Consider the following 15,858-nt stretch of genomic DNA (forward strand, 5'->3'; position numbering starts at 1 on the left):
GGTGTTTGTTGGCCACGCGCGCATTCCTCCCCACCACCTACCACCTATTTTCACTTTTTATTTACCCTCTCCTCGACGTTTGATTAGGCAAAACGGACGCTGGCTGACCGTCCTCCGCCACATTGCACTTTGTATTGCCTATACTCTGTTGTATTTCATTTAACGCAAGTGCTTATTCTTCGAGACGAGCACGCGAAGGCCGCGGTTGCAACAGAAGCTCGGGATGTTTGTGAAAATTGCTACAATCGCGTGCCTCTATCAATATTTGCATATCTAAAAAATATACAAGTCAATCTGCTACTATTATACCCACTATGGTACAAGGATTTAAATGGCTGTGTGTGACTACAGCTTATGAAGGCCTTTACATAGATGAATCATTACACGGACTTAAAGGGTGGTTATTCAGAAACAATCTGATCTTATATCTATTCAAATCTTGTTGATCCATATAGGCCGCACTTTTTCAAATAGGTAGTTATTAAAAAAAGAAATAAATTCTATAAAGAGAAGATATAAAGAGAAGATGACTATGAGAAGATGATGTGTTTATCATGCGAGGGGTGTTTAGTTAGCATACTGGCTGAAATTGGAAAATATATTAGCCTTTCTCGATGATCACGAGAATTGTTGTTTGAGAATTTGTTGGTTTAATATAACAATAATTATATCTCCATCATGTAAAATGACACTACCAAAAATCTTACCTAGTTCTTCACGAAATCATAATCCATTCCCACTTTTGCTCCAGAAGATATCTGCTCGAGATAATAATCATCTCCAAAATAACTTCAATTACATGGAAAATAGAATGAAATATATGTATATATGTACATATGTGTCGATAAGATTAAATAGATGATAATTTTCCACAAAATGGGTAGATTAGGTAGTTATAGCCAAGAGAATTTAAGATATGTACACATATGTATATTCATGATCTTCAATGGTGCAGAAACAACAAGAAATATACTACACATGGGTATATATTTTTATAAATGAATATTGTATTATGACATATGTACATACATGCAGATCTATAAATACAATTGGGAATTATTTTATTTTATTTATATAATATATAATATACAAAAAAGATATATACCAAACTAAAATTAGCAACTATAATATAACCCACATGTGTATTTTAATTATCAATCTTAATTCAATTACATCTTCTACAGAGGTATCTATTAACACTTGCCGCACTGTGGTGTATAGCGAGTGACCAGGACTTATATTTTATTTTATTTCTCCAAATATACTGAATATATTTTATGTGTTCCACGTCAAAACCTCTATGATTCGAATAATGTCATTACGAAATAAAAACATTGATCAATGTCAACGGAAATAATTATTTTCACGGTAAGCCCCTTGTACACGTGCCTCACAAATGTGAGAGAGACAGTGGAGTTCAGTACGCACCACGCTCAGCAGCCAGTGTGAGAATGATATCCGCCTTGTAATGATGGCTCCACTTTAGCCGTTATTTTTATAAATTTCTTGCACTTATTTTACATTATTCGACGTTTATTTTATTATTACGCATTATTTTAACTGAAAACAAACATTTTTCACTCGACGCCTGGAGTCCACCACAGTGATTACTGGATTTTTTTGCTCAGTAAGACAAGTTTTAACACCCTTTAAGAAGACACTTATGTTTTTGGCACCTCCAATTTTTTCTGGAAGGGTGTTATAGAACGTCCCGTAGAAAACACCTGCAGTTCTTGCTTTCCTAACCTACTTATAATTTATTTATTTCTATTTCTATGATTATGCATATCTAAGTGCTTAATTTAAGTATATTTCTAATATACAACCATTTCTTAGATATTTTACATTTATCTTAGATACTCTTAAAATTATATAAGTACATATATACACGTACATATGGATGCTATTGTTCGTGTTGTATTTTTGGTATGAAAAAATAAATGAAAAGTTATTTAATAACTGTTTAACAGGATATTGATTTAAAAATGATATATAAAATTATATTTAAACTAAAAAGTTTCTTAACGACTTTTATATGGGAAATTTTCATCTTTAAATGGACATTATGAATGTATGTATATTAATGATAGATTATATATACCATTTTGAGATAGAGTTGACAAGATTGAGATATCAAAAATGACGTACATACAGAAAAGTAAAAACGAATTAATAGGAAGTAGTAAAAGGAGGCAGTTAAATGGGCAAGGAACAGTTTAAATATTCTCACATTACAACTTAAAAGGTTTATTTACAAAATCGATTAGATAAATATACAGAAAATCTTAAAGCATTACTGTAAAAATATCGAGAGTATTTTATTGGCAATTATAATAGCCGATCGAACAGTCATCATTTTGACTCGCCTCATCATATACAGGAACGGCTGAAAAATATTTTTTAATAAAGCGATTACTTGTAAATACTAATTCAATCGAACTACCACAGTATAATATACATGCATTAGTCAATTAGTAAATTAGCTCACAAATACTACACTAAATAAAATTATCGCATTTAAAATATATATACCAGAGTTGAATCAGTTCGATTTTGAACTCCCTCCAAACAATGACGATATTAAAGATAAGAAAAAGGATGCAGAATCAGATCCACCGCCACCCTCTCCAGAACCACCTCCAGACTGAAAAATTCAACAAACAAGATATGTCAATATAAATATTCATAAATTTACACCACTTACTAATTACCCATCGCCTACGACTAATTCCAATCTATATATGTACATACACAAGTAACAGGCCTATAGTAATATATACAGCTTTTAAAGCGCCCACAATTACAATTATAAATTTAAACTTATTCTAGTGTATTTACACATTCTATAAATCCATATTGAGACGATTTCCGTCATCATTTGACATTTGATTGCGAGAATGTTTGTAATTATTAGCATCGAGATAATGACACTTGACTCAATGAGAGAAATCAATAGGCAGGTATCGACGATGGTAGATCTGAAATGACTCTTTGAAAATTTGCATAAAAACTTTCGTATTACGTAAAAATAGCTTTTATATCATTACGAGGCTTACAAAATACTATATTAATGCTACTAAAAAAATCACACCTTCACTTAACAGAAAATTATTTTTATTTAAAACTAGCATTACCGCACTGCTTCCACCGACCACAGTTCCAGCCAAATTTCCAAGGAAAGCTCCATTATTCATCTGAAATTACAAATATGTTTCATAAACAGCTGACTTCAAAATACAACAGATACTTTAACGATTATAAATATACCGCTCCTCCTCCTGTAAGTCCTTCTAAAGCAGTTACTATGTAGGTTCCAATAGAAGTTCCGATATTTTGAGATCCATCGCCCTAAAATCAAATCAAAATTTAATTCAATAAAACACAATAAATACTTAACATGAAAATTAAGATAAATATTCACCCCTAAAATACCAGCTAGCAATCCAGCAACAGTTCCAATCAATGAGTTCAAATCGAACCCTTCACCCTAAAATATAAAAAAAGTAATCAATACACAATCTTTCAATCAATATACATATGTATATGTATGTATGTATTTTCGTACTAACTCCACTTAAATTAGCAACAATTGATCCAACGGTAGTCAAAAGTGTGCCTAAATCTGACTGCCCTCCTTCCTAAAATTACCATATCTTGAAGATATATTATAGATATAATAGCTTAAATTATTAAATAGTGAAATTACCCCACTAAGTCCTGCAAGAAGTCCCAATATTCCTCCTCCCATTCCGTCGCCACCTCCAGGCGGTTCATCTTCATCAGAGTCTTCGGACGACTCTTCGATCTCTTGATTTTCTAATTTAGTTTGGTTCATACGCTTCTGTAGTGTTTCTACAATCTATGCACGCATTGTTTAATCTCAAAATCTCAGTGCTCGTTTATACATAGTATGTGCACTAAAAAAGTATAACTCACCATAGAAACACATACATTAGTCACACGATATTAAAATGAAGACAAATAAAAAAAAAGTTAACGGAAACAACACGATGATGAAATATTCTTCGGAATTGTATAAGCTTTTTCGAAGTAAGATTTCAATGAAAAAATGCTGAAAACTGTGCGTGCAAAAAAGATTCACATATATACCAAAACCATTTCAATACAGTGTTAATATTATAATTGCCTGTAAAATATTGTATTCACCTGTTCAACTTGTCGACGCACTCTTGAATACACTTCGGACACTTTCGAATCCTTCACCAATCACGTTTATACAAAAAAATTCATATAATGATATATAACAATATATACATAAACATATTACAAAAATATGTACAAATTAATAATATATTTTTATATAGTATACATCTATAATAAATAAATATTTACAAAAGTTGGAATGGGTTTAAATATACTTGTTCATGTCTCTTTGTGATTTATGTATAGTGAACACGATTAAAAATATTTTAATATTACTTTTTTAATATAATTATAAATATTGAAATTAATACATTTACATATAATCCTTTATTTAAATAAATAAGGCCAACTTGTCAATGCGATACCTACTGAAAGTTACTTACCTTCAAATAAATCTACATGCACACGGGCGTTTTTAGTTGGATAGTTTTTTGAGTAATTTTTTGTATGAAATTGAACTATTTATATGTAACAGGAAATGATCTAAATGAGATTGTAAACTTGCTCGATAAGTAAAAACCAAATTCGTGTGAAAAACGTTTATGAGTAAAATGTGTATGTTTATTTTATTTTTTAAATTAAAAATGTCGTATTTTTTATGAGACTAATAAATACTGACCGAGCCACTGCTGGAACTTCCTAGAATTGATGTAACAATGCCAGCCATTCCTCTGCCTGTTTTCTGAAATCAATCAATTAATATTTCTCAAAAATGATTTTCATGAATCATGTGCAAAAAAAATTATTTAAAATTACCTTTGGGGGATATATAGGTTCTCTGTCAATTTCATGACTAATTTCGTCGTATTCTGTAGGATCCATCTCAATTCGCACATTCTGTCGGCCGACCCGTTTTTTCTACAAATCAAAAGATGAAAACGATATTTAGAAAGTCAAATAGCACATCTACTAGTGTGTAATGACACAACTGTTGTAATTTTAATTTTCGAGAACGAAACACTTGATGCAACGATCATTTAAATCAATATTTCGCACGGGTCAACAATTAATACGTTCGGATATGGTACGCACGCACATTTAAAGATTCGCATTTTCATTTAATATTGCGTGTTTTATAACACGACGATTTACATTTTCAATGTTGCAAACAATCAAATTGTCCCATTAAAACTTTGACCTTTCGATCGACTGTAAACAAAGCGGTCGTCATTTCATTATATAACACACGGGCTCTCAACTTTCTATGCAAAATTCAATATCAATAATGCTAGTGTTCTTGAAAAAAAAAACACATCCTTGGATTTGCGGAACGATTCATTGGCATCTAATTTGATTTTTAAATATTTTCTGATTGTCAAAACAAGCAAAAGAGACACTTTTGAGAATTCATGAGATCAGATTTAACAAACAACCGGTTGCCTAGATGCAAATATTATACAAATACAGTAATAAACAAAACGAAATTAACTCTCGATTATCCGGGTGCGGATTATCCGTACTTAAAAAATATTATCATTTTTTTAAATTAATTTAATTTTTTTCTTATATGATTTTGAGACGCACAAGAAAAAAAACATTTTAAAACAAAATATGAACAATTCAAAACACAACTTTTATTTTATATATTGTTTTATGTACACAATATTATTATACTCAAATAATAAAATAATTTAAGCTAAATAATTTAAGTAAAAATCTTTTGTTTTTTTAGCTTTCTTACTAACGAAAAAAATCTAATTTCAAATTTACATATACAATACAAATTTCTCTATATGCCAGCGGTTTCCAAACTGGGAGGCGCGCCTCCCTGGGGAGGCGCGGACTATTGCCAGGGGAGGCGCCAAAACTTTTTAATAAAAAAATAATTTTCATACCATAATATCTACAAATAAATAAAACTTCATATCGTAGCTTAACAATAAAAATTAAATGCATGAATGTTTATTTTTCTCTCATTTTTATATACACATTTAATTAGCAACCTTTCTCGAAGAAAACCAACATGAAGAGGCACATTTGTGGTCGAACGATAATTTTATTGTTAAATTTGCCAATTTGGTTAAAATTTTTGGAAAATTGAGCGTTTTAAATAAATCAATGCGGGGATCACAAATACATCCACCTTTTTCAAAAAGACAAAGTAAAAGCTTTCATTAAAAAGTTGAAGTTATGGAAATCAAATTTACAAAAGAATGAGTTGGATATGTTTTCACTTTCCAAAGATTTCTGGGCCACAGCCAATATTGAAGCAAGTAAAAATGTTTTTATTGACCACTTAGATGGTTTAGTGCTGCATTTTTCCAATTATTTCAAAGACCTCCATTCTATTTTACTATGTACAATGAAGAAAGACGAATTCGAGACAACCATCGAAAAAAACAAAGCGATAGCTCACTAAAACGAAATTTTCAAAATGAAACCATAATTAAATTTTGGATGAATCTTAGTGGAGAGTATGAATCTTTATATTGCAAAGCAATGCAAATGCCTCTACCGTTTGTAACGTCTTATTTATGCGAAACGGGCATTTCGGCACTAGCTGCAATGAAAACCAAATCTTGTGTCAAATATCGAGCCAGGTTAATAGTTGAAAAGGAATTACGAGTGGCACTCTCCATATTGCCCCCAAGATTTGATAAACTTTGTGCCAATAAACAAAAACATCCTTCGCATTAAATTTTGATTTGTTAGATGTAGTTTAATTAGTAATTTAATATAAAAATAAATATACGTGTTCGTATAAATTTATATTATAGCAAAACCTTTTTATTATTCTGTCTATTGTAGTGTTCATTATTTTTAAATAAAAGTTTATTATTTAAAACGTGTCTATATTATTATATCTATTCAAAAATAAAATTAAGGGAGGCGCGGAAAAAAAAATTTTTTTTAGGGAGGCGTAGTAGCATAAAGTTTGGAAACCGCTGCTATATGCCGTAAAATAAATTATAAAATTAAAATCAATAAAAATGATATTGCCTAAAGACGTATTTTTATACCGTTAGCAAGAGGGTGATTTTCAAATCTGTTAGCCTGAATATATTTTCTCTATGCACCTTTTTAATATCACCAAGAACGAAAATCTGTCTGGCACGATCTCTGTTACATGGACAGTCGAGACATGGACGCTTAAAATGATATTTATTTACATATTATACTTCATCTTATATTTTATTTTATTAAAAAATGTGTTTCGATTTGAAGGCGGTTAAAAAACCCGCGATTTAATATGTACAAAATAATTGTTATTGTAATGAAAACAAAAACAGTATGTTGCATGTCAGTGTACTTTTTCAAGGCGTCGTAAAAATGGGTCTCCGTTGTTTGGATTAAATTAACCGTAATATTTTAATTGATCTATTATATAATATTAAGTAGGTTACACTTACATCGATTTTATTTTCAGTTTTTGCTGCTTCCAAAGCGTTGGACTCATCCTTTAACTCTTGGCCGACATTTTGAAGTGGCTTTGCGCAAATTTCGTTAAAAATTATCAGCAATATCGTAAGATTTATCAAGCTCATTAATTTCTTCATATTTTCTTCAGTACAGGCTCTGCTAAATAAAGCATTGAGAGTTTCTTAATATCGAAAAAACATTTATCATATGGATGTTAATTGATTATTACTATATTTCGCCATTGCGTAATTTATTCGAACTTTTTATAACATTAGTTAGTAAAGACATTTACTAATGTAATATAATTTATTTAAATAAAAAAGTTGCTTGTGCAATTTAGAAATAAAAATATTTTTTTTTGTCTGAAATTATAGAAATACTTTTAATTTTAATCTTATATATAAAACAAAGACCGTTCCTTGTGTGTGTAATTTGTTTCTCATTGGCTATCGTTAAACATTCAAATAAATTCGATTCAAATAAATTTAACAAAAAAAATAAATGAATGTTTACTATTAGATTAGGCATAAGAGATCGGAAAAATGTGATTTTATTAATACATATTACAAATACCGGGCATAGCCGGTTGGAATCACTGGTATACAATAGTTTATTTGCTTAAGAAACTATTTTTATATTTTATTATATCAGAACAGTTGTAGTCTTGTTAGGCATGACTAAGATTACGATATATTATATATGGAAGGTACAAAAATACAGTTACGTATGATTTTGAAAATTATATTAGGTATATGAGAAACACTTTCACTATTGGTAAAATGCAATTACTTGAACAGTCCACTCGATTTGATCTATATGTTTACGTTTGATATGAAATTAAAGGTTGCACAATTTCGATAAAAGCCTTCGTTTCTAGTAAATGTCTACACGTACATATAATAAGTATTTCTATAATGGTATTACGTATGTGATCTTACCTTAGCAAAGTTATTAATGTTTTGATTGCAGTTTGAATGCAATTTTGAAACAATGCGAAGCGGGATCGAACGAATGACTGACCGAATGACGATTCGTTGTATCCCTTTATAGTTTTATATAAATAGCGTGGCAGGCCGACGAAGGTTGTGAAGAAACTTCCTGGGACGACCCTCAATAAAGTGCAATTAAATTTGTATTATTTACCAGTAATGATGCATCTTTGATAACAACACTGAGGAAACTCATTTTTCCGCTAGATTAAGCTACGTTTTACGTCGTTTTTTATATTTTTTATACGCACACGAGTCCGCAAATTAAGTCGAATAATTATTATAAAATTACCAATGTGATTTTGGTATTGTTATACTAATAATTTATACTAATAAATTAAATTGACTTATAGAAAATAGATATGTATTGAATTATATCACTTGTAATACGATTTATTTTAAATATACTGACCTTTTTACTTATACAAGAGTCTCTGAATTTGGATAAATTATCTGAAATTACATTGTAAACTTCAAATTAATGTCTTGGGAGCAATGAAAGCCTATCATGTACCTACTTATAATACAAATTGTGATTATACTGTTTATGCAAATTAATTCAATCAACTATTATGAATTTAAGAGGCCTTTAGAACTGTAGAATTCAATAAAAAAATCTCACTTCAAATAAACAAAGTAACACAAAATATCTATTGCAATATATTGTAAAAAAATGTATGTATTTTGGGGTAGTTTAGAAAATTTTTCCGAAAAAGAATAGTCTTCAGTTTTCAATATTTTTAAATTATCTATGGAGTGAATTGTCAACGTCATTTCTAAATTAATCAATTTCATTGACTTCTAACGACTCTTTGACTAAATTAATAATTTTCATTGACTTCTAACGGTCATAAATCGTGATTGGAAAATAGCGCGAATTCCAATAAAATAAAATAATTTAATCTAGTATTAAAAATAGTTTATACAATTTTAATATTGTGAGAGCCATTTTTGTATGTACATATGTGTATACATATGTGTATAGTATTGTATAATTATTTTTTTTAAATATTTTTTGAATATATGTATGTATAGTAGGTATATTTATGTACAAATTTATATAAAGGAAAAAAATTATATATTTAATAAATAATCAAAAAATACAAGCATCGTGGTACACTACAATTTTATTTTTTCACGGATGAAAATGAGTAAAAAATGTGTCTCAAAGTTCATGATCTTTTTTAGTACATGTTCCAAAAAGAACAAATAATATATGTATGTGTGTACTCGTACGCTTGTATAAAATATCGTGTTGTTCACACCATATTTTTAATTAAAATAATGGTCAAAGTGTCAGTGCACTGCAAATAGTAGATTTTCAAGGCTGCAATGGGCTAATTTGTATAGAAATCTTAACGATACTTGAATTAGACATAATACATCGCTCATTACGCAATTATATAATACGTTGACATAGCGAAAAGGATTCAAATGTATACGCGTGTAATTGCGCTAATTGTGATATAATTTTGATAAAATTAACAAAGATATAATACAAAAACACAAAAGAGTGGATTTTCTTTTTTTACGTCAAAAGGAAACTGTCAGGAAGGCTACTCAGTATCCACATCGTGTTTTCCAAACATCACCAATATAATAGTAGAGCACTGTGTCCGCAGGATGTTGCGTTGTTTGCCTACTAATCAATTTACATTTCAACATCGATAAACATAAATTACCTTTTCCGAATTCCCAAGACTCAAAGTCATGCGTTTTTATTGTGTGGTCAATTATCTAACTCTCTAAATATCAATGTGATTTCAAATTACACGTGGAATTATGTTAAACTTTAAAAACAGCTCCAAATTACGAAGGTCATATCAGTATGGTTTGGTTTAAATAAATACATTATGTAAAAATAGTTCACTAAAGTTATTAAAAATCTTAATATTTTAAATATTTCTTTGTTTAATTGATTGGGAAAATTTCATTTTTTTGTTATTACAATTCAAACCTTACATAATGAACGAGCATGATTAATAATGCATTTTTTTTTAAGTAGAAAATTGCGTCAAGCCTTCGAACTTATACGAATATCAGCAGCTCGATTGAACTCTTGAAATTTAAATTTAACGTGAGTAGTACTACAAGTTGTAAGTGTCAATATACTTAAAAAAACATTCCAGTTTTAATAAAAAGAATAAAAGAAAAAATATTAAAAGTTCCAATCCACCTGTTGATAAATGAATGTTACTACTTTGTTCGACGTACTTACAATAGGTAGCGCTGCAACTGGACATGCACTTAAAATAATTTTCCAGAGACATTCGTCCAGTTTTTCAATTCGAACTTATCACACAAAGATCTGTCTACTTGTTAAATCTACTTCAAGGTGATTTACTTTTAGAAAATCGGTCGGTTTTAAAAGTTTTATCGAACGTGACAAATCCTAATCGTGACGTACTATCGTGAAATGCTACGATCCATTAAAGAAAATTGTAGTTAAATTATAAAACAAAAGATCATCATTCAAATCAGTATGATGGAATTGATCCTAACACCCACACACTGGTCTAATTAAGGTGACCAGTTTTCCATTGATACTTTCACAATCTTTATCTATCCGTAGGCTGGTGTCCTTGTACAATAACCACTGAACTTTAATTTCATGATTACTTTTTGCTCTACATATTTTATACATTTGTTTTTTTTGTATTAAATGAGTCACAGTACCGGCTACACATTGCTATACCTGTATCGAATTATAACTATTATTAATAACAGTGCAGAACATACATAAATTTAATCATGTATTTCAACGATCAAGTGAACATGAGAATTGGGTATTGTATAGTAAAAATAACAATTTTTTTATTTAAACTTTGTATTTTTATGAAGCGTTATAAAAAGCATGTAATTGTCTGAAAAAAATATAAATTTAATTCGTCGATAGTAAAAAAATATTACACAATTTGATCGAAGGTTTTTTTTTAGAATCAAAATGTTTCAAAATATAAAATATTTTTTCAGTACGCCTACTAAGAGTATACATATGTATTTGATATATTATAATTAAAATTAAGCGGTACGTGGAACAATTGACATTTACTGGGTCGCAAAAATGTATTTCGATTCGAAGGTCGGTCTACTTTTTTTCCTCTCTCAACAGTTCTAATCAATCGTTATCACAATATCTCTTTGTCGTAATAGATTATTCATAATGGGCACAAAAAAGTCCCGCCTTTCAAAATGTCAGTGACGCTTTATTTTCAGCCGAATGTTATATTATACAATGTAAAATAACATTGGTATGTATCAAAGATACAATGAGTGAAAATTTCAATTTTGCAAAAAAAGTGTATCTATTTGATTGAAACGCTCTTGTGACATTTAACGTGTGATTTCTCTTTTTCGACGCATAAAAATATCATAATGTAGCAATAATATTAAAAAAAACCTAAAACTTCTTATATAAAATCATTTGTCAAATTCATGACAATTGACTTTTTAAATTTGCCTCAAATATTTATTTCTCTAACGATCACATTTGATCCCATTACGCGGAAGCTGATGATAACAATAGGTCGTTAACACCGACTGTTTAGATGCTGTGGATTGAGCTTTTCCGGTATCGATTAGTTTACAAATGAAAGTTACATCCTGCACTACTTTGACTTTAATTTATTATATTATTTTTCACGTTCAATCTATTCAATTAATCAGACTTTCTAAAGTGATGCTCTTGACTGTACATAAATATATGGATAAGGATAGCGATAAGATAACATAAGATAAAAATTTTATATTGCGACTCAGTTCTTCATTGGTAAGCATGGATTTTCCACGTGTTAAACTTAAATTGGGAGATTTGAAAGGTGTAAAAGTGAAAACCATCAATAATAAAGAATATTTTAGCTTTAAAGGAATACCATACGCTGAACCACCAATTGGAAAATTGAGATTCAAAGTATGTAAATACATTCATGCTATTAAATCTAAGTACTTTTAAGTAATTCGTAAACATTTTAGGCACCTGTTCCCGTTAAAAATTGGACAGGTATAAAAGAAGTCACTAAAGAAAATAATATAGCCCTTCAACTTGATGAAAATACTAGGAGTGTAATAGGAGATGAAAATTGCTTATTTTTAAATGTGAACACACCAAGTTTGCCATCAAAAAATAAATGCTTATATTCAGTGCTTGTATATCTTCATCATGGAGGCTTTATAGTTGGTTCCGGAAGTGCAGCAAAGTTTGGACCTGATCTATTCATCGAACAGGACATCGTCTTCGTTTCAATCAACTATCGCTTGGGTGCTTTTGGATTTTTATCCTTAGGTTGTGCAGAAGCAACTGGAAATATGGGTTTAAAAGATCAAAGTTTAGCTCTTCGTTGGGTTCAAGAAAACATCGCTTTATTTAATGGAAACCCCAAAGACGTTACTTTAATGGGTATCAGCGCAGGATCTGCTTCAGTCGAATATCAAATGCTTTCGAAGGCATCCGAAGGACTATTTCACAAGGCGATATTACAATCTGGATCTTGTTTAAACCCTTGGGCTCGCACTAAAGATCCTGTCAAGTTGGCCTATGACTTGTGTAGAGATTTAGGTCAAGATTTTGACGATGTTGAAAATGTATTGGAATATTTGCAATACGTTGATTTCCAAAAATACAGAATAAAGCTATGAGAGCTATTTTGAATGTGAGTAGATTTAAGAGTATTGGAAGTATGTTAGATGAATTAGGATGGATGAGTATTAGAATTAGTCTAAATATTAGTACATTGTCTTTTGTTTATAAGTTAGATCATAAGTTATTACCTAAGTATTTTGATGATTATATAATAAGGAATAGAGATAAACATAGTTTTTATACTAGAAATAAGGACAAACTAGTTGTAAGTAGAGTAAGAAAGAATAAGACGGCTGGGGGTGTTTTTCACAGGGGTGTGCTCATGTATAATGCCCTCCCTGAGTGCGTCAGGTCTGCTAAAAACATGGATGCATTCCTGCGAGGTGCGAAGAGACACCTCTGTGAGGGACAGTACATATAAGTTAATTATAAATTTTAGAGTTAAGTATAATAATTAAGATGTATTTTTTTTTTAAATTAGCTTGATAGCTAAAATATATATAAATAAAAAATAAATAAAATAAATAAAAATAAAATAAACTCATAATGGCGTCGAACAAACAAGTAAGCGAACAAGATAAAAGGACGAGTGAATTATTCAAATTTACACCTGTTATTGAAAAAAATACACCCGGTATAGAACCATTCATAAGTGAAGAGCCTTTGACTCTGTTTAAAAAAGGAAAATTCTCAAAAATACCTACTATCACTGGATTTTCTGAAAAAGAAGGCACACTCTTCAAAGAAGACTACGGAGAATGTGTTGAAGATATGCTCAAGCAAAATTTCATAGAATACCTACCATTCAAAGGTAACAAAGCCGATTTGGACCAAAGACTAAGACAAATATATAAACCAAGAGAAGAAGATATAAATGATGACGATTTAGTAAACGACTATTTATCAGATTTGCTATTCATCGGTGGCATATTCACATCTTTGTCTCAAAGGTTAAAGTATAATAACGAAGATTATTTGTATAAATTCAAATACAACAGCAAAGTAAATTATTTCAAGGTATGTTACGATATAAAAGAGGCTGGGGCTTGCCACGGAGACGAGGTTTCGTTTTTGGCGATAACCTCTGAGGTCGACGAAGGTAATTTTACCACGAAGGATATCCTCGTCAGAAAACGAATGGTGCAAATGTGGGCAAACTTTATAAAAACAGGGTAGGTATAATTTTATACACACTAACAAAGTCGTATTATGTTTGAATTGTTATTGTTATTTTAGAAATCCCAATTCAAATATGATTAACGGAGTGGATTTTGAATGGCTTCCGGTTATACAAGACGATTTGAAATATTTGGAAATATATGAAAATATGTCCATGAAATGCAATCCATGGCCGGAAAGGGCATTGTTTTGGATGAACTTGTATATAAATCAATGAAATTTATTACGAAATAAAATTGAATGATATTTTATCATTTAAATTATAATAGGAATATACCAACCTACACATACCTACATACGTATGTATGTATTTATTTTGATTTTAAGTTATAATTGAAGCTAATTTTAAGTTATAATTTAAGCTAATTTTGACCCACTTTCCTACTCATATATGATGGTCATGATTCTTAGCCATGAGGATATACATAATAAAGAAGATGAGATATAAATGTCTTCGATTTGTAACTTTATTGTAACATACGTAACTTAAGTCTAACTCAATTATTACGAGACACATCTTCGTAAAATTAGTAATTACTTAAATCTACCTCTATATTAATTTTTGAAATCAGTACTTCTCACCATTTATTAAAAAAAAACTGATATAACGAGGATAGTCTCGTAATAATCCAGTTTTTATTTATTAAATATGCATGTTTACACAATCAATACTTCATATAATATTTAATTGAAATAGCTAAAATGACTTTTCATAATAGGCATAATTTTTTTTTAATTTAGGCTGATTTTAAAAATGCTTAAAGGATATTTATTCTAAGAAATTTTATAATCTCATACCCGTGACGATTGCTTAACATTTTTATTGATGAATTCAAATTTACAAGTATCAATGCTTTTATGCGTCTAAAATAGTGTCTTTTTCGAGAGCCGATATTCAAATAATACCATTTATGAATGACAATCTGTACTCTTGTTAGCAATTTTTTTACAATGATTGCTATTTCTCTTTTTTTCATTTTTATTTATTTATTTATCTATTAAAATTTGTACCATATATCCAGATAGCGAGTTACTTGCGGTTTATTACTCTCAATAGCCAAGATATAGCTACAGCCTTCGACTGTGTGTTTCTATCTAAATATATCTACACAATCAAATGTATGTACCTACTTGTATTAATATTTATAAAAAAATAATGTTTTTTGATTATCAACTATGAAAATCCACAGTTTTTAACTAAAGACCACTAAATTTGGTAAAATATCTCATGGTGCCCTATCTTAGGCAGTATTATACAATATAGAAATTACTATACAATATACATACATATATCATATGTATAGTAATATATATTTAAAAAATTAATTATGTGTATATTCGAATTTACATATGTTAAATAAATACATATTAGTACATCTGAATATCAAGTACAAGTATTGATGGTAAGTTGAACGGATATTGAAGGCGAACTGGAGACACGCAACACATACGACCTTGAATCTTGAACTGAACGAGGAAGAGGAGACGAGACGAGAAGAGAAGAAGAAGAAAGCAAGTTTGGCGTCCTGCTGCAGCAGTAAGAGTGAAAGTGGTCGTTACAAAACACACGAGGCGCCTTCTTCGGCC

General features: G+C 29.8%; 2 protein-coding genes across 2 annotated transcripts; one reads left to right on the forward strand and one right to left on the reverse strand.

The window, feature by feature from the left end:
* Positions 1-2,233: 2,233 nt before the first annotated feature.
* Positions 2,234-4,138, reverse strand: LOC143915774 (uncharacterized). The gene is made up of 6 exons (XM_077436583.1): positions 3,707-4,138; positions 3,570-3,638; positions 3,422-3,487; positions 3,268-3,348; positions 2,533-3,194; positions 2,234-2,386 (listed from the first exon to the last, which is right to left on the reverse strand). The coding sequence occupies exons 1-5, from the start codon at positions 3,833-3,835 to the stop codon at positions 3,063-3,065; spliced, it is 477 nt and encodes a 158-aa protein (XP_077292709.1). The 5' UTR covers positions 3,836-4,138; the 3' UTR covers positions 2,234-2,386; positions 2,533-3,062.
* An 8,150-nt stretch (positions 4,139-12,288) lies between these two features.
* On the forward strand, positions 12,289-14,348 carry LOC143915884 (venom carboxylesterase-6-like). The gene is made up of 5 exons (XM_077436706.1): positions 12,289-12,423; positions 12,486-13,068; positions 13,658-14,042; positions 14,091-14,191; positions 14,329-14,348. The coding sequence occupies exons 1-5, from the start codon at positions 12,289-12,291 to the stop codon at positions 14,346-14,348; spliced, it is 1,224 nt and encodes a 407-aa protein (XP_077292832.1).
* Positions 14,349-15,858: the final 1,510 nt, after the last annotated feature.

Source organism: Arctopsyche grandis, chromosome 8 (assembly GCF_051622035.1).
Source record: "Arctopsyche grandis isolate Sample6627 chromosome 8, ASM5162203v2, whole genome shotgun sequence".
NCBI lineage: Eukaryota > Metazoa > Arthropoda > Insecta > Trichoptera > Hydropsychidae > Arctopsyche > Arctopsyche grandis.

Excerpts from the sequence above, each read along its gene's own strand:
- LOC143915774 (XM_077436583.1), bottom strand. The coding sequence starts at position 3,835 with ATGAACCAAACTAAATTAGAAAATCAAGAGATCGAAGAGTCGTCCGAA. Across the intron at positions 3,639-3,706 it reads TTCTTGCAGGACTTAGTGGG|GAAGGAGGGCAGTCAGATTT; the intron begins GTAATTTCACTA and ends TGGTAATTTTAG. Across the intron at positions 3,488-3,569 it reads TTGTTGCTAATTTAAGTGGA|GGTGAAGGGTTCGATTTGAA; the intron begins GTTAGTACGAAA and ends TTTATATTTTAG.
- LOC143915884 (XM_077436706.1), top strand. The coding sequence starts at position 12,289 with ATGGATTTTCCACGTGTTAAACTTAAATTGGGAGATTTGAAAGGTGTA. Across the intron at positions 12,424-12,485 it reads TTGGAAAATTGAGATTCAAA|GCACCTGTTCCCGTTAAAAA; the intron begins GTATGTAAATAC and ends TAAACATTTTAG. Across the intron at positions 14,043-14,090 it reads TTCACATCTTTGTCTCAAAG|CAAAGTAAATTATTTCAAGG; the intron begins GTTAAAGTATAA and ends CAAATACAACAG.